Genomic DNA, 22735 nt, shown 5'->3' on the forward strand with positions numbered 1-22735 from the left:
CATGGCCAGTGGGATCGAAAGCTGCAGAAGGGCTCTAGCTCAGTGCGTGCTTTGGATGCATAATGTCTCATAGAATCATAGAGTTGGAATAGACCACAAGGGCCATCGAGTCCAACCCCCTGCCAAGCAGGAAACACCATCAGAGCACTCCTGACATATGGTTGTCAAGCCTCTGCTTAAAGACCTCCAAAGAAGGAGACTCCACCTCATGTTCAACCCCCAGCTCCTCCTCCCCTGCCTAAAACTCTGGAGAGCTACTGCCAGTCAGTGTAGACAATATTGTGGTTGATGGACCAATGGCCTGATTCAGTATGTTCCCAGCATGTTTTCACTCCTATCTCAGCCACATCTACACTGGCTTGGTTATGTCCACAGAAAGGAAGATGACAGGCTCCCCAAGGACATGCCCTATGGGGAGCTGGCACCAGACCCATTGGCAGACCAACTCTGCCCTAGAGATGTCTCCAAACATGACATGAAATCTGGCAATATCAACCCTGTTATGTGGGAATCCCTTGCAGACAACCGCAGTGCCTGGAGACAGGCCATGTATCTCCAGCAGTGACCCGAGGAGGAATGAGCACTGGGAGGAGCACAGAGAGAAGAAACACCCTGTTGCATGTGCAGCAGCTCAACTGGATGCCTTCATCTGCCCCAGCTGCAACAAAACATGTTTCTCCCATATCAGTCTCTGTGGTCATGGCAAGCCCTGCAACTACCCCACAGTTTGACTTCACCCCCAAAGGAGCACTGTCTCCCAAGACAGATAAATGCCAGCAACTGGGCCCAAGGCAGACTTATCGAGCATGTGGTCAGATGCATCAGGACTCACATCATCTGAAACTGATGCCACAGCAGAAGCTTAGACATGGCTCTCTACAGTGCCGGTCGCTAGCTGATGGCTTTTTTAAAAAACAGGAAGATAAATGAATAAAGGACAATGCTAGCCATGGCTTTTAGCTGTAATTGCAGGAAGCTGCCTTACCCAGTCAGGCTATCTGTCCATCAAGTCTGTTATTGTATACTCCGAAAGGCAACAGATCTTCAAAATCTCAGGCAGACAAAGGCCTTTTCCCATCACTTGCTACCTCAGTTTCTTTTAACTGGAGATGACAAGCACTGAACCTGAGACTTTCTGCAAGCCAAGCATGTTTTCTACCACTGAGTGGTGGTCCTCCACTAAGTTGGGAACCTCGCGGTTTAGACAATGAAATCAAACCTAAATAATATAGTCCATGACCAATCAATAGATGCGAAAGGATAAACAGAGTCAAGGTACCAAATCAACTGCATGCATTTCTGTAACAGATATGAAAATGTTTCAGCAACGTTACAGAAAGTAAGTCCTATGGTCCCTGACCAATAGTCTATACAATAACAACCAAGCAATCCTATGTGCTTCACAACGCAGAAATGAAGACACACAGTGTGGTGCAGTGGGAATTTGAGTCGGCACAGCTAGGTATTTCAGAACACATTTTTCTGAACACCATTGTTGAGATATTTTAGAATATACTGATGTGATAGTAGCCGCCTGCAATTGTATATGGGCCACAGTCCGTAGACTTATTCTTTGAAAAGTTTTAAAAATCTTTTCATATCTGTGTTCTAGAAAAACATGAGGCTTCTGTAGTGCCATTAAGTGTTCTCTCTCTCCCCCCCCCCCCATTTTAGAAACACAAATTTCTGGTCCTTAAGACTGTAAAGATAGGCTTGAAAGTATGTAAGTAGCATGTGCTGAAATCTCCGTGTGGCTTTTCCAGCAGTCAAGAGACAGCTGTGTGGGCCCTTCCTCAAAAGCAATGCTATGTCAGTGTGTGCAGATTCTTACATTATTAACCAGCCTCATTAACAGACCATAGGCTAGCTTTTCCTGAACTTTATTTTGCAGAGTGAAGAGGGCTCTCTATGGAGATAAGGAGCACCTTACTGACCATTAATGGAACCCAAGTGGAGAACCTGATGGTCCTTTGGTCAGAGCTCCTGCAAGCCAGTTCTTAAAATCACATGTTCTTTTAAGGCAAGAAGTGTAAGACCTTTGTGCATGCAAAAGAACTACAGAAACGACGAGAGTGAGGTCAGTGCTTCCCACACATTGACATCTTCGAAGCCAGGCTGTTGGAGCAGTGGTGGGTGTGCAGCTCCACGTCCCCAAATCACGTCAGAAGAGCCGGGCATATCTGCCAGCTTTGAAGATCTAAAGGACACACCAGAATGCCTTGGTGTAGAAAACATGTGCTGGGCTTGAACGGATGAAAAGCACGTATCTTAAGAGCGCAAGAGCCTCTGGATCAGGCCAATAGCCCACCTAGTCCAGCCTCCTGTTCTCAACAGTGGTCAAAACTGATACCTGTCGGAAACCTGCAAACAGGACTTGAGGGCAAGAAGATGCCCCACTTGTGTGGTTTCCAGCAAGTGGTACCCAGAATCATCGCTGCCTCCAACTGTGGAGACAGAGCACAGTCATCGTGGCTTGCAGCCATCGATAATAAATAATAATAATAAATTTTTATTTATACCCCGCCCTTCCCGGTCCAAAAACCGGGCTCAGGGCGGCTAAAAACAAATTTAAAACGCTTAATTGTAAAAGCAGCATAAAACACAGTATAAAAACATGAATAACAATAACATTCAAAGTTCAGAAATCAATTTAGAGGAAATCCATCTAATAAGCATTAGATAATCACCAGGGCTAGCTGGCTGAATTAGTCCTACTTCGGCCAGCAAGGAGGCCAGGGGAGAATTAGCTGTGGGGTCTCAGAGCGGTAATCTTCATAAAAGAGTAGGGGGAGGGAAGAGAAAGGAAATAAAAGATCAGGCTGAATTCAAATTAAAGGCCAGACGGAATAGCTCTGTCTTACAGGCCCGATGGAAGGAGGTTAAATCCTGAAGGGCCCTAGTCTCATGGGACAGAGCATTCCACCAGGTCGGAGCCATCACTGAAAAGGCCCTGGCCCTGGTGGAGGATGGTCTGACTTCCTTAGGGCCCGGGACCCCTAAACTATGGTTATTCATCAATAGTCCTCTCCTCCATGCAGTTGTCCAATCCCCTTTTAAAACCATCCAACTCAGTTTCCATTACTGCCACCTATGGGAGCGAGTTTCATATCTTTTAGCTATGCACTGGCTGAACAAGTACTGACTTTTATTGGTCCAGAATCTCCCAGCATGGAGATTCACACATGGAGTGTTGTACTTCAGGCTCTGTTTGTGGGCTTCCCACAGGCATCTGTGGGAAGAGGGTGCTGGACTAGCGAAGCCTTTGGTCTGATCCACAGGGCGCTTCTTAAAATTTATGCATGCAGCCCTCTCTATCTCCCATCTATCTGTCTGCATGTCTTGCTTGACTCAAGCTGCAGAGATTGTCTTCATCAAGACTGCCAGCGGCGGCTTTGGAGCAGGCACTCTTCCTTTCCGCCAGGGATGCTGGAGGACACTTTGCAATTCAATCAGGCACGCGGAGACTTGTCTGCAGGGAATGACATCCCTCCCACACCTGCCTAGGCGAGCGAGACAGGGAAGAAGGCAGCTACCAAAGAGGACGGGCTGCACCCTCCATCGCTCTCCTGTGAAATCCAGGAGTGGGGTGCCAGCAATGAATAACGGCAGAGATGCGAATCCTTAGTTTGACTGCAGCATTTTAACCAGGAGCAAGGGACAACCTAAGAGGCTTGACACTATAAGCCTGTCTTCACCAACCTGGTGCCCACAGATACTTTGGACCACAATTTCCAACAGGGGCAGCTGTAATCTAAAACCTCTGGGGGCGCCAGGTTGCCAAAGGCTGCCACAACTTAACCCACCCAGCTGCCAAAAGTGCTGTGCATTTAGGGTTTCTAACTTTTAGAAACCCATCCCTGCTCTGTCCCTTTATTGCTTCCTCTTCCTTTTTAATACCAGAGAAGAAAAGTGCTTGGCGTTTTTATAGCATTGTATGTTTGATGTCCTGTCCTGCGGCAAAAGGGGAAGAAAATACAGCCCTCTGTTACAGCACTTTCCAACTCGCTGCAATGCAGCGAACGCTGGAGCAACAGGGGGGAGGCTTCATGAGACTGGCTAAGGCTGCAAACATTTTCTCAGGACAAGCACCACTGAACGCCACTTACTTCTGAATGAACGGGCCAACGCCACGTGAAATAAGCCAAAATTAAATCACATCCGCACTGCTGATTGCAACATTTCATTTCAGTTTGCCTGGGAGCCTGATGCAGCCCTCGGGTCTCTCTGTTCAGCCCTTGGGATTCCCCAATGGCCACTTGCCCCTCCCCAGCCCTGATCTGCACCTTCCTTTGAGCGTTTTTGCCAGGACTGGAATGGGTCTTTGTACTCACATAATCCCTCTTGCTTGCCCAGATGGAGGGTTGAGAGCAGGGTCCGACTCCGTGTAGAATTTAGCCTACTCTTGTTGGCATTGAGTACTGAGAGACAATGGAGTGTTGAGAGACAATGGAGTGTGCCTCTGGGGGTGGAGTCAAACTATTGTGTTAGCAGCACCCAAGGGACTTCCCCAGGGCACAAGCCTGGGCAGTGTGTCTGGAGGTCCTGGGCTGTCCAGATGACGAGACACGCCCCCCCCCCCGGCCTGGCTGGCTGATGGGGTCCAAAGGAAAGCAGAGCAAGACGTTTGGCACCAGCTTGGCTGCAGTAGTTGCCAGAAGGAGGCATTCAAGGCATCATTCAAGCCTGTTCCTTCTGGGGTCGCTCATCCCCATTCGCAGCTCTCACCTGTGGCTCCTAGAAGCTGTCAGCATGTGACAGCAGCTACACCCTGGCAAACAGTTTCAACTACCCGGCTAAACCAGGTGAGGGCAGCCAATGGTTCTCAACCCCTCGGTGAGCTAGGGACTTCCCTTGCATGTGAAAACAGGCTCCAGCAACTTGAGAAGACAAGACCAATAGTGGGTCCAATGGTCAAGGAGTAGTTTTCTGTGTGTGCTGTAGAGGGAAGTGAGGGGTAGACGAGGCTCACCTAGGTCTGGGCAATATATCAAAATAGCATCCAAAAATGGCTTGAAGCCCCTATTGTGTTATTGGTTTCATATTTTTTGATCTGGCAAAAATATTGTGAATCATGATGCAGGGTGTGTGTGTGTGTGTGTGTGTGTGTGTGTTATGCAAAAATCACAATGCGGGGAAAACCGTGAATCCAGCCAGTGCCCCTATGTAAAAGGTAAAGGAACCCCTGACCATTAGGTCCAGTCGTGGCCAATTCTGGGGTTGTGGCGCTCATCTCGCTTTATTGGCCGAGGGAGCCGGCGTACAGCTTCTGGGTCATGTGGCCAACGCTACCTATTTATCTACTTGCACTTTGACGTGCTTTCGAACTGCTAGGTTGGCAGGAGCAGGGACCGAGCAACGGGAGCTCACCCTGTCGCGGGGATTCGAACCGCTGATCTTCTGATCGGCAAGTCCTAGGCTCTGTGGTTTAACCCACAGCGCCACCCGCGTCGCCCCTATGTAGCTCTATCCTTATATCAGACGTTGTGATAAATCAGTGTATCAGGATGTTTAGCTGGTGATATATTGCGATGTTGAAAACGAGATATCGCCCAGCCGTCGGCTCGTCAACCTCGGAAAACATCCCATCTAACCTATTGCACAAAGGTAGAATTTACATTCGTTGCTCCGCCCACTTTGCCTCTTGCCAAGCCTATCATCTGCATGAGACCCCTATAAGGTTGTTCAAATAGGAGTCTGGAAAAAGTCCCCTCCCACTTTTCTGGCTTTGCACTAGAAGCATATTGTACCAAGGACATACGGTGCTGATTTGAGTGCAGGCATCTTAAGGACAGAGGCATTCCCTTGGTTCTGTTTCCTCTCCTTTTGTAGGTTTAAGCAGCTCCCCCTCCTCTTCCCCAGTTGATCTGATGTTTACATATGCTTGCTGTTCTCTCTTTGCTTGCAGGCAGGCGGTTGTAGCTACCCCATTAATGATGCGGCAGCAGTAGCACCTTCTACCCTGCTTTCCCTCAAAAGTACTTTCGAGCACTGCATAACAGAAGACTTTTAACATCCTTCCGAAGAGGAGGAGGCGGAAAGCTGCAGCCCTGGAACACTTACGTAACAGCTTCGAGCTCAGATGATTTGCTTTCCTGGTTTTTAATCTGCTCAGCTGTTCTATCTTTGCTCGCCGCGGTTGGTGGAACTTTTGTTAAACTGTGACAGATTAGCACCGGGGCTGTAACCCATCGAAAGCTCAGCCATGTTTATTTTTGGTCAAGAAAAGGGCAAAACCGGATTCGCACTTTCAGGCATATCTATTAATCAGCCGGCGCATGGAATGGATAAAAAGATTTGCCTCGTGGCTCGCATTTCACCCAGGCCCTAGGAAGACAGGATTGTGACGTGCTTATACGCTGGTTAAGAACACCAGGGAAGGGTTCGTTCTGTTTACAGCAATGGACATCTGTAAATACAAGTACCATCTTACAATACAGGACAGATTGAATAAGGGAGGGTGTTTGTTTTTTTTTTGCTGCTTGTTGTTTGGCAAGGAGGAAGCAGGATGCAAATCTAGCCATTTATTCAGGACCAAGTGAATGTGCGATTGTGCTGAGGATTTTGCTCACACAGAAGAGGTAGAAGAGCCGTCCCTGAACAGAATTATTTCGGGATGCAAGCAGGGATGTGATTAAATGACACTTCCTATAGGAAACCACCAGCTCCATTCAGCATTAGATGTCAGGGTGAAGACTAGCAGCCTAACTCTCTCCCCTCAAAAGCTAGCCCTGCGCTTTGAATCTTTGTGACAAGGGAGACCCACTCACGTCATGCAACCACAATAAATTGGGTTTGATGCTCTTTCCAGGGTGGTTCACCTATGTACGCATGTATGTGTATATATGGATCCACACATCCGCCTGCCTTTTTAGACTCTCTTTGCAGGGGCTGCTAGCCAATTCTGGGGCTACGGCAAAACCATTTTTATTTTATTTTTTAAAAATCCAAATATTAAATAGATTCCCAATGGCAAATACAAAACCGAAAGCAAAAATTCTCCCCATTGCACACCCTTGTTGAGAGAAGAATCAGTACAGGGGTTCCAGAAAGAAAAAGGAAACCTTGTTGACACCCGCCCCCCACCCCACCCCCACCCCGAACAACCTCAGTAAGTGGCTTTTGCTTTGCAAAGTCCATCCCACAGCTATTAGCTGCTAATCCATCTTCCTACCTGACAGGCAGCCAAGCACTGTTCCAGAAGGACAGTGTACTGCAAGGCTGATCTGGTTAGCGCTCCTGCGTGCTATTTAAACAAAAGCATAATCTTACTCAGTCTGACTATATATGGAATTGCCCGACAAGCAAAAAAAGCCTGGGATGCTTGATTGGGAGGGAGGGAAGGAGGGAAGGCAGCAAGGAGGCCCCTAGCTTCGCCAGTAACTAAAATAGGCTTTTGGTAGCGAAGGTCAAATACCCAGTGTGACCCACCATCTCCCTTGGCGGCACACCGCTTTTAAACTGTGCGTTTCCCTGCTGGAGACCAGCAGAAGAGGCACCCTGATGGGATGGGCTGCCTTTGTCAGACTCCGCTCTGGCATTGCCCCCGATTCCTTTTCCAAGGTCAGGGACTGGCAAGCTGATTGTCCGAACGTTGTACACTCTCAGCAGGATCTCCAGAGTGTTACATTCGGCAAAGCCGTGCTCCTCCAGAGCCAGGCAGGTCCTCTGCACTTGTTCGATGCAAGGGGAGAAGGAACAGATGCGTCCACCTACAGAAAAAGAGGGAGGGAGAAAAGAGGATGAATGAATGAATGAATGAATGAATGAATGAGAAGCGGCAGCCTGGCTAATCTCCTCCAAACCCCCGTTCCCTAGCAGTGCTACCCGAGCTCTGATTCTGTGAATCACTGATTTCCATAGCAGCTTTGCTGAAGTCGCTGGGGCAGCCCCTCTGATGTAAATTCTATGACAGGCGCAGTTTTTCAATTTCCTGGTTTTATACAAAGTGGGGGAAGGCTGCTGACTCCTACACACTGGAGATTTAGAGAGAGGTGGGTGAGTGCAGGGGTGAGGATCTGCCTCCTGCAGTTCAGTGCCAGCAAAATCCTGTAAAGGGTTTAGAAAGGGCAGGACTTTCAGCACAGAGAGTATTTCTGCACCTATTCTGTATTTCATCGGCGTGCGTGCAGACAGGCAACAGGAACAGTCTGTGCCTTATCCTTGTGCCTGGTCCCTGGGTTGTTAGCATGTCACTTCCTAGACCCTTCACACAGATGCTATAGCACCTCAGTAAAGAGATACTGACTTTCGCACAATGCGCTTCGTTAATGTCAGAGTTGTGTAAACAGTGACGGTCTCTCTTTTCCTCCGCTGCTGTACAAGTTGTCTCGGGACGGAGAAAAGGTTTTAAGGTTTGTGATCGGGACAGGCAGGCGGCAAAGGCACGCAGCTAATCTTCCCTGGCATCTCCTCGACTCGCACTCCCCCCAAAAGGGTGGCATCCAATTAAGCAGTTCCACCGGGACAAGGACTTTCAACTGTGCTATGGAACTTCCCTGCCTTCGTCTCAGTTGTAGGAATAACATATTTAGGGGTTGCACAGCATGACAAGTCATTGGATGGACTAGTGGAACTGTCTAGTTGGACACTGCCCAACATTATAAACAGTAGACGTATGCAAACCTAACCGGTAATCCTGTTTTTTTGCCTCCCTTTGCAGGAAGGAAGGCATTGCACAACCTCTTCCAGACTTACACAATGCTGGCTACTTCACTACGCCTTAGGGATATATCTCAGGGATATCTCACGAGTTGCCTTTTCTGCTTGCCAGTACACTGAAGAACACAGCAGTCTTTTATACAGAACCCAACCTAAATGCATCTAGCTCAGGTTGTCTCAAACCTGGGGCTCCAGCTGTTGCTAGACTACAACTCCCATCATCCCTAGCTAGCAGGACCAGTGGTCAGGGAGGATGGGAGTTGTAGTCCAAAAACAGCTGGGGACCCAAGTTTAGCTGAAACCCCGATTTAGCTGAATACGCAGCAGCTCTCCAAAATTTGAGGCCTCTCCCAGCCCTACCTGGAGATGTTGGGGACCTTCTGCAAGCAAAGCAGATGTTCTGTTGCTGAGCTACAGCCCTTCCTTGTGTCCCAGATATCCAGCGTTTGAAGTTAATCAGACCCAAACAGCAGCCCACAATCCCAGCAGAAGGAAGCACACTTGCACAGGAAACACACAAATATAATTTCTGGGGCTACAAGGAGCAGACAATCCACATGGTTTAGAGAGATATAATTGCTTCTCTGTTAACTTTTTTTTTTTGCATTCATACGAATGCCAGCATTAGACCACATAGGGACTGTGGATCCACGGTCCTTACATGGCTAGGCTTAAAGTGAATGTCTTATCATTTCTTTTCCTATTATGACTACTTATCTACCTGTTTAAGAAGGAATGGTGCTTTAAGCCCTATGCAAAACATCAATGGGCAATCAGCAGAAAAATTGTAAACTTGCAAAAGTGCAAGAGTTCTTTGTGATGGGTTCCAAAACCACACCTCTAAAGAAAACCCAGCCAGCTGCCCATATCCATCTATTCCCACTAACAATACTCTTTCTTTTTTTAAGGATAAGCTAACAAGATACAGTGGTACCTCGGGTTACATACGCTTCAGGTTACATACGCTTCAGGTTACACACTCCACTAACCCATAAATAGTGCTTCAGGTCAAGAACTTTGCTTCAGGATGAGAACAGAAATCACACGGCGGTGGTCCGGCGGCAGCAGGAGGCCCCATTAGCTAAAGTGGTGCTTCAGGTTAAGAACAGTTTCAGGTTAAGAACGGACCTCCGGAACGAATTAAGTACTTAACCCGAGGTACCACTGTATATGGGTTATTCAGCTATGTTTTACTCAGAGTAAACCCACTGGAATTAATGGACCTAACATAGCCATGTCCATTCATTTCAACAGATCTACTTTGAGTAAAACTTAGCTGAATACACCCACCCTGTTTACAGAATAAATCCCAGCTTGTTTTTAAAAAAACAAAACAGCCCCCCAGCCCCACATTGAGCTTTTACAAAATACCTCCAGTCAGCTGAAATTTAAACTTGTTGTTTAATTAGAAATGCAAACACTCCTGCAAAGAAATGTTACCTTTTAAACTGCTAGGGTGAATCAAGGACAAAGAAAAAAGTGCCAACGAACCCTGACTTGCTTACTTTTTCTTTCTCTCTCTCTCTGCCTCCCTAGCAGCTAACCTATCACAAACAATAGTAAAACTTGAAAGCCTCCTTATCACCTCCTTTACCTCCATTCTGCTGGATGACATCATTGCTCCTGCTCTAAAAGATGTCCTGCACACCATTACAGGTGATAAAAAGTCTTACACTATTATTATTTTGATTTCTTACTTGCCTATTTGCCAGAAGGTTTCAGGTCAGGTTACTTAAAATTCAATATTAAAAAAAGAACAATTCTAAACAAACGGCTGTCACTGTACATTATTAGGCTGGGGTGGGGTGAAGGTATTTAAAAAGCCTGGGATTTTACAGTAGGTGGAAAAATAATCCCTGCTTGTGGAATGTCCTCCCTGGTGAGACGTCTCTGCCTCCCTCATTTAAAAGCATTCCTGCTCACCCAGCCGTTTGTTGGCTCAAAGATACTGGCCATGGCAACCACGAACTTCTTAGCGGTGAGAGGAATGTGGTTGCTTTTAGGTGCTTTTAAACGTTTAAAGTAGTTTTTGTTAAAAAATATATATTCTTAATTGTGACATTGCAACTTTTTTGTGTTTGTTGCCCTGAGCTTCTCCGGTAAGGAGGGCAGGATGTAAATTTAATACAGTGGTACCTTGGTACCTAGGGATGCATGTGGCACTGTGGGTTAAACCACAGAGCCTAGGGCTTGCTGATCAGAAGGTCGGCGGTTCGAATCCCCGCGACGGGGTGAGCTCCCGTTGCTCGGTCCCTGCTCCTGCCCACCTAGCAGTTCGAAAGCACATCAAAGTGCAAGTAGATAAATAGGTACCGCTCTGGCAGGAAGGTAAACGGTGTTTCCGTGCGCTGCTCTGGTTCGCCAGAAGCAGCTTAGTCATGCTGGCCACATGACCCGGAAGCTGTACGCCGGCTCCCTCGGCCAATAAAGCGAGATGAGCGCCGCAACCCCAGAGTCGGTCACGACTGGACCTAATGGTCAGGGGTCCCTTTACCTTGGGTTATAGATGCTTCAGGTTACAGACGCTTCAGGTTACAGACTCCGCTAACCCAGAAATAGTATCTCGGGTTAAGAACTTTGGTTCAGGATGAGAACAGAAATTGCGTGGTGGTGGGGCAGCGGCAGTGGGAGGCCCCATTAGCTAAAGTGGTACTCAGGCTAAGAACAGTTTCAGGTTAAGAACGGACCTCCAAAACGAATTAAGTTCTTAACCCGAGGTACCACTGTACATAAAATATAATTGTTGAAGAAGTGGCTTTTGAGGAGAGACCGAAGTGGGAGAAGGACACAAAGGGGTTGCTGGCAGAGGATGTTGTGCCTTGTGGAGACAAAAGACCAGTCTTTAGAGGTGCCACAAGACGCGATAGATTTATGGTGGCATAACCTTCCGCGGACAAGATCCCACTTCATCCAATGAAGGGGAAATCCATCAGCCTCAACTTCGGTCACTTTGCTGCTGCAAATGCAGCAGTTTGCCTTCACGCCCAGATGTGCACTCCATTGTCTCTTCCCTGACCCACAAAAGGTTGGCAATCCCTGTTCTACGTACTACTACACAGACCTTCTGTGCATTTGCCTAAGCGGGATGTAAAATTGAAATAAGGACATCTGCACAACTGAGTGTGGTTCTAGCTAGAGGTTGTCCACTTCCTTCCATGGGTTTTTGCTTAGAGCTGAGTCTTCAATCCGGAGTTCAGTTTTTATTAATCCTCCGAGACTGTGGTACCCACATACAGGACTTTTTTTGCAGTTTCCTCCCCATCTTCTTCTAAAATTCAAATCCTCTAGCAAAGCAGATGCTTGCTTGCCCATCTGCAGTGGGGTGTCTGCGCCACAATCGCTTGAGGGAAGAGGTCAAAAGGTTGACCACAAGAGAGGAACCAGGTCAAACTAGAGGGCAATCGGAGGTCACCAGAAGGCAACCACAGAAAGCCTACAACACACTCACACAAAATCTGCATCTGCTGCCCACCACAAATTTCACCGTAACTCCTTTTTTTTTGAAAATAATATTTATTACTTTTCCAACAATTTAAACACTACAAAAACAATACAATACAAAAACACTACATAACACTAACACATTAAACTGACAAAACAAAACAAAAACAGTTTAAAACACATCAAACAATTTCAATATCTTATCTTTCATTCACTTATTTCCACGACCTCCTCACACCTCCCTTTTTGTATTCCACTTCTGTTAATTGTTTCAGCAATTCCTTTCCATCTTCCTCTGTTTTCTATCCTATAATTATCTTAACACATTCTAACCTTATTTTTTCCTTTAATACTCTATTAATCTATTTATACTTAATTCCTTATAACATTTCTACTAAAGCCATATAACTTCATTCCAACATTTTTCTAACATTCATTAATTTTACAGTATTTCTGTAAATAGTCTTTAAACTTTTTCCAGTCTTCTTCCACCAACTCTTCTCCCTGGTCTTGGATTCTGCCAGTCATTTCCGCCAGTTCCATATAGTCGATCAACTTCATCTGCCATTCTTCCCGGGTGGGTAAATCTTGTGTCTTCCAATACTTCGCAATGAGTATTCTTGCTGCTGTTGTTGCATACATTTAAAAAGTTCTATCCTTCTTTGGCACCAATTGGCCGACCATGCCCAGGAGAAAGGCCTCTGGTTTCTTCAGGAAGGTATATTTGAATACCTTTTTCATTTCATTATAAATCATCTCCCAGAATGTCTTAATCCTTGGGCATGTCCACCAAAGGTGAAAGAATGTACCTTCAGTCTCATTACATTTCCAACATTTATTGTCGGGCAAATGGTAAATTTTTGCAAGCTTGACTGGTGTCATGTACCACCTATAAATCATTTTCATTAAATTTTCTCTTAGGGCATTACATGCCGTAAATTTCATTTCACCGTAACTCCTGAGTGAGAGAAACACCCAAATCTTGGCAGGTTACATTTTTATCTGGGAGCCAATGTTTGAAACTTAGCTATACAGTGGAACCTCGGATTGCGAATGTGATCTGTGCAGGAGGCACATTCAGAACCCGCAGCGCCGTGATTCGGCGCATGCATAAAGCGTGATTTAGTGCTTCTGCGCATGTGCAAGCGCCAAAACCCAGAAGTAATCCATTCCGGTACTTCCGGGTTCGGCGAGGTGCACAACCCGAAATCACATAACCTGAAGCGTCTGTAACCCGAGGTACCACTGTATAAGCTAACTGCCAAATGGCACCTTAAGCCTAGGTTAATAATAATAATAATAATAATAATAATAATAATAATAATAATTTCTTATTTATACCCTGCCCATCTGGCTGAGTTTCCCCAGCCACTCTGGGCGGCTTCCAATCAAGTGTTAAAAACAATACAGCATTAAATATTAAAAACTTCCCTAAACAGGGCTGCCTTCAGATGTCTTTTAAAAAGAAGGTAGCTGCTTATTTCCTTCACATCTGAAGGGAGGGCGTTCCACAGGGTGGGCGCCACTATCGAGAAGGCCCTCTGCTTGGTTCTCTGTATCCTCACTTCTTGCAATGAGGGAACCGCCAGAAGGCCCTCGGTGCTGGATCTCAGTGTCCGGGCTGAACGATGGGGGTGGAGACGCTCCTTCAGGTATCCAAGTTACAGTTGTTACAACCAAATGTCTAGGTGCCTTTTTTCTCCCCAGTGAAATTTATTCTGATTATTATTATTCATTTCCATACGACTTTATATTTTAAAGAAAAAATCTCAAACCGGTTTACAACACATCAAACAAAACAGTCTAGAGCCCTGGTTCCCAATGTGGGGCACACGTCCCAAAGGGGGGCAATTTGATTTTTAAGGGGGGAATTCGAGAATAAGTTATTAACAGTGAATGGTCTTTTAGGCCTCCTCTACGTGAATAGGAGTTCACATTTTGAATAATAAGAATTATATGTCACGGCGGGGGGGCACATTGGGATTTTAGAGATGTTTAGGTGGGGCATGGCCAAAAAAAAAGGTTGGGAACCACTGATCTAGAGTAAAAGAAATTCAAGGGTTCAGAATTTCAGATCCTTCTCTAGGGAACATTCTGCTTTCCTCATATTTACTGTCTCTCTCACCACTTTTTCCACTTCTCTTTCCTCCACAACCACACTGATGACCACAAAAATGCCTCAATTTGACTGTAATGACCTGTATGAAAGACTATGATTTGAAAGTAGAGACAATGAATGAACTCTTGTTGCTTATGGAAAATCTTAATAAGAACACAATTTTTAAAATGGTATCACACATCAACTTTACTTAGATTTTATCCTTTTGTGGATTGCACCAAGTTCCTATTCAACTACCCTTAACAGTGCAACCCTATACACAACTACTCAGAAGTCAGAACTATAGAGTTTGATAGGACTTTACTCCCAGGTTAGGTGGGTGCAGGATTGCAGCGTAAGGATATGATAACCATCACCCAGGAATTGTATTTCCCCCTTAAATACCTGCAATGAACTGTTTGCAAAGCCTTAATAAATACACAATACCCACAATTATGATATTGTTAATTAAGTGTCTATTTCCTAGCACGTTCTCCGTCATGAAATACTGCAAAACCCCAAAATAAATCCTACACAGCGTTCTCAAAACAGAGATAAAACAAGTGCATTTTTCCTACTTCCTGGAATCAACATGAACGATTACGTAGAGTTATTGCTAAAACCCGAAAATTATTTACACAACGTCCTCTGAACATACAAATTAGTAACACATTTTCACATTAAGATCAGCCAAGGTTAAGAAGGCTCTGCCAAATTATAATCCTCAAGTAAGAATTGTTGCAAGGACCCTGAATTAATTTTTTAAAAAAATTCCACAAGTTCACAAAGTAGGTTCGCTCTCACGAAGAACGGAGGTCGACCAAAAAAATGTCAGCACACTTTCCGTATCTTACGACTGAACCATATGCTGTTGCAAGAACCCAAAGCCAATTGCACAACCACCACAGATTCTAATAAACAAGAGGTTCTAAGCAGCAACATGTTGCATGTGTGTGTGTGTGTTGTGGGGGAGTCTTAAGACTCCCCAGGGAGAGTGAATAGTCAGCTGGGCAAGTGAGTTAGTGAGCAGGTGAGCAAATGACCAGGTGGGTGGAAGTTGGTCAGCTGGTGAACAGCAGCTGCACAGCCAGCATCTCAATGGGCTGGCACACAGATGGCTTTTTCCCTCTGGCAGATGGTCTTGTGGCCAGCTCAGCTCCTCTCCTCTCCTGGGAGGAGGGTGGAGGCAGCTCTAATAAACAACAACAACAACGTTTTTATTTATACCCCACCCACCTGGTTGGGTTGCCCCAGCCACTCTGGGAGGCTTCCAACACATATAGAATTAATAATGAAACATAAATAGTTACAATCTAATCCACTATAAAAAGTCACAATAACTTTAGAATAAACAACTTATATCAAATAAAGCAATATTCAACAATCCGTTAGAATTCAACACTAAGCAAATAATAATTAAACAATAATTTGCACTTATCAGTTACAATAAAGAATTACTGATCGATAAACAATAAAAATAACAGCAGAACACAATACATAAAATACCACCAAACATACAAAACCATGTAAAAGGGTCAAACTGAGAAACAAGGACACACAAGGATTCCTCCTTATGTGTGAGTTTTATGTGTGGGCATTATTATCCTTGATTCATCAATTGCCTTCTAAACTAGTCTGAAGGCAATTTACATATGAAAAACAGTTAAAAACACACACATTTAAAACAAGACTGAAACCCTAACAAGCGGCCAGTCATGGTAAAGACCTATTTAAAAGCCTGCAGAAACAAAAACGTCTTCAGCTGTTTCCAGAAAGTGCAGATATTGGGTGCCTGTCGTAACTCGACGGGAATGTTATTCCACGGGTCAGGGGCAGCCACCAAAAAAGCCCTGCTCTGAGGTACTGCTCTGATTTACTATCTGAATAACCCATTCAAAGTGAGGGTTGTCCCTTTGACTATGACAGCAATGGCTTTCCAGAATGGAAATAAAATCTAGGGTGAATTGCACCCTGCCCCTGCCCTCCTCGCACCCCAAACTCGCTAGAATCAGCTTGAGTTGAATGGACTACCAATGACATCAGTTTTAATTTTTGGAAGAACCACTTGCCCCCACTAATATAGGCAAAGGTTAACTACAAGGCAATCCCAATCCCACATTTTTCAGCCCTCCATTTACATTCCACTGGGAATTGTTGACGAGAAGCACAATCTTTTCTCAACCAGTTACTCAGGGAAAGACACGCACCGGGCCTCCTTGTTCCATTATAATCCGTTCAAAAGGAACATAACACAGTTCTCTTGGGGGAAAGGGAAAACAAATATGGTTTGACTTCCTTAGCTTCCCATATAAGTCAATGCAATCCTTCTTGGTGCTTGTCCCGAAGCAGTCTTTGCAAACCACACTTTGGTCCTGCCACAGCATTGCCTTGGCAGGCTATTTAAGCTAGTAAATCTTTCTGGAATCTTCATCCCAGCATCTTCATCCTCCCAGCCTCCAATAGGAGCAAGGAAACTTGCTACATCTTCAAGAGGTAGTAGATGGAGGTTGTTGATGGAGCAACTTTGCTCCCCCATCTCATACTCCTTTTTTCTATGGCTTTTTCCTTCTTACCCTTAATTTGCCCTCCACTAAACCCATATCCCCTGCTATACAGTCGTACCTCTGGTTATGAACTTAATTCATTCCGGAGGTCCGTCTTTAACCTGAAACCATTCTTAATCTGAGGTACCGCTTTAGCTAATGGGGCCTCCCGCTGCCGTCACCGGTGCGCAATTTCTGTTCTCATCCTGAGGTAAAGTTCTTAACCTGAGGTACTACTTCTGGGTTAGCAGAGTCTAGAACCCGAAGTGTTAGTAACCCGAGGTGTTTGTAACCTGAGGTATCACTGTAATAGCCAAACTACTTTAAATAAACCAAAAAACTGCTGAAAAAAGAGGCTAAAATACAATATAGAAAAGACCATGCAGATTGAAGCAAATTTACCGTATTTTTCGCCCTATAGGACGCACCGTCCCATAAGACGCACCTAGTTTTTTTGGGGGGAAATAAAGGGAAAAAAATTATTTTCCCCCAGACGCGGGGCTGGGGCAGCCCGAGCTTCCCCCGACCCCAGCCCCCAAACAGGCAGCTCTCTGCAAGCCGTGGGAGCCCAGCGGTGGCTCCCGCTGCTTGGGGAGAGATCCGCGAAGCCTGGACGCGCTGAGATCAGCGCTCGCAGGCTTCGGGATGCCGGCAACTCTCCCCAAGCAGCGGGACCGTTCCCGCTGCTTGAGGAGAGATCCGCGAAGCCTGCATGCGCTGAGATCAGCGCGCGCAGGCTTCAGGATGCCTGCAACTCTCCCCAAGCAGCGGGAGCGTTCCCGCTGCTTGAGGAGAGATCCGCTAAGCCTGCACGCGCTGAGATCAGCGCGCGCAGGCTTCAGGATGCCTGCAACTCTCCCCAAGCAGCGGGAGCGTTCCCGCTGCTTGAGGAGAGATCCGCTAAGCCTGCACGCGCTGAGATCAGCGCGCGCAGGCTTCAGGATGCCTGCAACTCTCCCCAAGCAGCGGGAGCGTTCCCGCTGCTTGAGGAGAGATCCGTGAAGCCTGCACGCGCTGAGATCAGCGCGCGCAGGCTTCGGGATGCCGGCAACTCTCCCCAAGCAGCGGGACCGTTCCCGCTGCTTGAGGAGAGATCCGCGAAGCCTGCACGCGCTGAGATCAGCGTGCGCAGGCTTCGGGATGCCGGCAACTCTCCCCAAGCAGCGGGAGCGTCCCCGCTGCTTGAGGAGAGATCCGCGAAGCCTGCACGCGCTGAGATCAGCGCGCGCGGGCTTCGGGATGCCGGCAACTCTCCCCAAGCAGCGGGAGCGTTCCCGCTGCTTGAGGAGAGATCCGCGAAGCCTGGAGAGCGAGAGGGGTCGGTGCGCACCTACCGCTCTCGCTCTTCAGGCTTCAGCGAAAGCCTGCATTCGCCCCATAAGACGCACCCACATTTCCCCTTCATTTTTGGAGGGGAAAAAGTGCGTCTTATAGGGCGAAAAATACGGTATATGAAATGGTTGAAAGAATTTTCGTCCTCAGAATTTGGTTTTCCTTAGCTTGCTTGTAAAAAATATTGGTGCTATGAGCACAGCTGCCAATGTTTCCCTTTTTAAAAGGTAAATTCCCTTATTTCGAATAGGATTCCTCGCAAGAAAAGGGAAAAGTTGACAGCTATGGCTATGAGCGCTATACCTTAGCGCTATACACTTGCAAGTAAGCGCCATCAGAAAATGGACAGCGAAAGATTTTTGTTGCACCTTAAAGACAAGCATGTTTATTATGGCATAAGCTTGTGCGGACTGGGATTTGCTGCACCAAGCCTCGTCCACAAATGTTTATGCCAGAATGAAATGTGTTAGTTTTTAAGATGCCACAAGGCTCTTGTTGTGACAGGATCACACAGCTACCCCTTCTGGAAACTGTCAGCAAAGGAGCGTTGATGAGTTTGCTAGCTGCAGCCTCTTCCTTTACAAGCTCAGATTTTTCTGCCAAATTATTTTTAGGATGCCAAGTTTGGCCAGGACACTTCTCAGGCAGTGCCGAAATCTGGCAGGTTCAGACTCTGTGAAATAGCTGTTTGCTGCTTTGGACTAAAAAGGGTTGTGTTTTTTTTTAAAGGAAAGTGATGATGACAGTTCTCTAGTAAAGTAGAATTAGGCCACATCAACCATATATATTTAAAGCAGGGTTTCCCAAACTTGGGTCTATGGCTGTTTTTTGGGGACTACAATTCCCATCATCCCTGACCACTGGTCTTGCTAGCTAGGGAGGATAGGAGTTGTAGTCCAAAAACAGCTGGAGACCCAAGTTTGGGAAACCCTGATTCAAATCATTAAGACACTACTGTAACAGTCATGACTCCCCCCAAAGAATCCTGGGAACTGTAGTCTGGTACGGGTGCTGAGTGTTTTTTTTAGGAAACCTCTATCTCCCTCACAGAACTACAATTCCCAGAGTTCCCTGGAAAGAAGGCTTGATAGTTAAACCATTCGATATAAGCTCCCTATGGTTCTTATCTCTATCGACTTTCTCCACCCCATGAATAATTTTATATACCTCTTTCATACTCACATTTCCCCTCCCCCCGAGCTAAAATGCCCCAAATGCTGTCGCCTTTCTGTTGCTTCAGCCCTCTGGTAATTTTGGCTGCCCTTTCCTGAACCTTCCCCAGCTCCACAACATCCTTTTTGATGCATGGTGACCAAATCTGCAGACAGTATTCCAAGTACGATTGCATCATCGATTGCATAATGGCATTATGATATTGGCAGTTTTACTTTCAACCCCTTTCCCAGCACGGAATTAGCCTTTTTCAAAGCTCTCACATGCTGGGCTGATATCGTCACTGAGCTATCTGCTATGACCCTGGTCAGCCATGACCAGTTTAGACCTCATGAGTGCACATGTGTGCAGTTAGGGTGTTTTGCACATTATTTTGCACTTGCATAATGCCCATTCATCCAGTCTGGAGATATCCTTTTGGAGCTCCTTGCAAACCCACCTTGTTTTTTCCACCCTGGACAATTTAGTGTCATCTATAAACCTGGCCACCTCACTGCTCGCCCCTATCTCCAGGTTATTTATGAACAAGTTAAAAAGTCGTGGAAGTCCTCAGTTGTGGAAACTGTCCATTATTCCTACTCGCTGCTTCCCGTTTTTTAAACCAGCTACTGAACCGTAAAAGGAGATCTCCTCTTATCCCATCACTGCTAAGGTTCCTCTGGAGTCTTTGGGGAGGGATTTTATCAAAAGCTTTTTGAGAGTTCAAGTGCACAATGTTAACTTGATCACTTATATCCATATGCTCCTTGATTCTCTGAAAAATTAGTAAGACAGGAGTTGCTCTCCAGGAAGCCATGCTGATTCTGTCTCAAAAAGACTTGTTCTTCTTATATGTAAGATTATTCTATTGTTAATCACGTTTCCCACCAGTTTTCCAGTTAAGCTAAACGGTCTGTAATTTCCTAGATTCCCGTTTAAAAATTGGTATTGCATTGGTCACTTTCCAGTCCCAACTTATGGAAGCTGATCTTAGGGACAAGTTGCATATTTTTGTTTGAAAATCAGCATTTTCACATTTGAGTTTGGAAAGACACCATCTGGAGCTGAGGGTTTGTCTGTTTTTAATTTGTCAACAAGTCCTAGAACCTCGCCACGTTGGTTCTGCTTCTACAAGACTTGTTCTTTTATATGCTTAAAGGTAAAGGTAAAGGTAAAGGTACCCCTGCCCGTACGGGCCAGTCTTGCCAGACTCTAGGGTTGTGCGCTCATCTCACTCTATAGGCCAGGAGCCAGCGCTGTCCGCAGACACTTCCGGGTCACGTGGCCAGCGTGACAAGCTGCATCTGGCGAGCCAGCGCAGCACACAGAAATGCCGTTTACCTTCCCGCTATAAAGTGGTACCTATTTATCTACTTGCACTTAGGGGTGCTTTCGAACTGCTAGGTTGGCAGGCGCTGGGACCGAACGACGGGAGCGCACCCCGCCGCGGGGATTCGAACCGCTGACCATGCAATTGGCAAGTCCTAGGCGCTGAGGTTTTACCCACAGCGCCACCTGCGTCCCCTTTATATGCTTAGTAATTCTTTAATAGCACTTTCCACCAGATGTTAAGCAAACTGATTTCTAATTTTCCAGATTTCCCTAGATTCACCCCCCCCCTTTTAAAATGCTGTTTCACCGGCCAGTCTCTATTTGCCCTTTTCCTGGAGGAATGTTGAATCTCTGCAAACAGTGAGCTAGGAATCCCCAGAAGAGATTTCTCAGCAAATTAAGAGATCCTAGGCTTCTTCGGTGAAACAATATTCACACGTTTTAGTTCAATTCGCCCACCAATTTTTTCTTGAGATGTGCTTTGGGGCCTACACCGCACTGCCAGCGATATTACATGCAGATAGAGTGGAAAAGGGTTGTGTTTATTTAAGGGGGATGGTATGTGTAAACAGAATAATCCCCAGTCCTTAGATGGAGTGCTCTGGAGACTGTTAGCTTTCCATCCAAGAGGCTTCGCATCTCCTGAATGCATCAACGCAAGGCGACAAGAGACGACAAAATCCCCCCAAGGCGAACAGATCTGTCAAACGGAACATTGCGAAGGGTAGACAGAAACCAACATCTTTCAGCCGGTCCTGTTTGAAGAAAGGCTCTGTTCCTAGATAGTACCCGAAGCCGCCTCCAGCCCAGAGCTTTTAAGACGCACCTTTCCTCCCTTTACGGGGGAGAGATTGCATCTCCCGTTCGTCACAATGTCACCTCTGCAGCTGGGAATAGAAGGCTTCGGGCTTTGCTCTGAAAAGCCACCCGGCCAAATCAGCTCAAGGAATTAAAAAAGGACGTGGTCTGCCAGAAATCCAGGGATCATGTGGTCTCGCTCATGATGTAATGTCCTCATAAGGCAGGCTTCCTGGCACGAAGTAGGTTTTAATGAGTGGGGGAAGGGGGAGAGAAAAAGAATGGCTGGGGTGGCGCTAATTGTTGTTAGGCTGCTCTGCATTCTTTTCCCATCTCCGCAGCCGGCTGCTGGGTCCTCTAACGAAGGAGCCCTCCTTTGCAGCCGCCCCGCAAGAAGAAGAAGAAAAAGCCTGTTATGCAATCTATGCAAATGATAACAAGGCAACCTGCCTGATAAAAATAGAGGGTAATGGGGACACCAGAGTGCCCTGCTTATATCCAACGCTCACTTAAAAGAGGGAAGTCACAAGTTAAGCAGAAAAAGGAGGTCCAATTTGGGACCACACAACTTGGCAGGTGAGGACATTTTGGAAAGGATCTTCCATATGAAAGCAAACAAAAAACTGACCTGGATTTATGGAGCCAGTGTGAACTTAGGGTTGCCACCCGTCCCTGAACAATACAGGATTGCCCCATATTTTGATGTAAAATGCTGTGTCCTGTATTGATAGTTTTGTCCTGTATTTCAGGACTTCTCTCTCTCGCTGCCAAGTTAGGGGCCCTCTCCAAATGCCTGTGTTTGAGAAAGGGTGTGTGAAAGGTCATGTATTTAAGCTCTGGGTAGCAGAGCACAGACAGGTTTATAAATGTGTGTGTGTGTGTGTGTGTGTGTGTGTGTGAGAGAGAGAGAGAGAGAGAGAGAGAGAGAGAGAGAGAGAAATTTCAGAGGGGCCATGCTGTAAGATATTGTAATGGATTGCTTTGAAGTCACTTCAGCGCCATACACACACAAATTCTCCCCTCAACTGCACCGCCCCACTCTCTCCTGTATTTTGCCAGAACAAAGGTGACAAGCCTAAGTGTGATGGAGTGGTCAGCGTGTTGGACGACGACCTGGGGGACCTGGGTTCAAATCCTCACTCGGCCATGAAGTTAACTGGCTGACCTTGGGCCAAAACAGTATATCTCAGGCTAACCTATCCCACAGGGCTGCTGTGAACTTACAAAACTGCTGTGTTCTGTAAGGGGAAACTGCAGTCCTTTGTGGGCGGTGTGTGTGTGTGTGTGTGTGTGTGTGTGTGTGTGTGTGTGTGTGTGCTTTCAGTGTTCTTTAAATGTCTGGTGTGTACACAGCCCATGCCTCCAAGGTCCTAGCCTAACC

The 22735-nt window shown here is 46.3% G+C and overlaps 1 protein-coding gene across 1 annotated transcript in view; it reads right to left on the reverse strand.

The window, feature by feature from the left end:
* Positions 1 to 6506: 6506 nt before the first annotated feature.
* The window catches only part of TRMT61A (tRNA methyltransferase 61A), a 59409-nt gene continuing 43180 nt past the window's right edge, over positions 6507 to 22735 (reverse strand). The window contains exon 4 of the mRNA XM_081194102.1: positions 6507 to 7709. Within this exon, the coding sequence (XP_081050228.1) occupies positions 7381 to 7709 (329 nt within the window). The 3' untranslated portion in view covers positions 6507 to 7380. The remainder of the gene's footprint in view (positions 7710 to 22735) is intronic.

This window comes from Podarcis bocagei (genome assembly GCF_964188305.1).
Source record: "Podarcis bocagei genome assembly, chromosome: 1".
Lineage (NCBI taxonomy): Eukaryota > Metazoa > Chordata > Lepidosauria > Squamata > Lacertidae > Podarcis > Podarcis bocagei.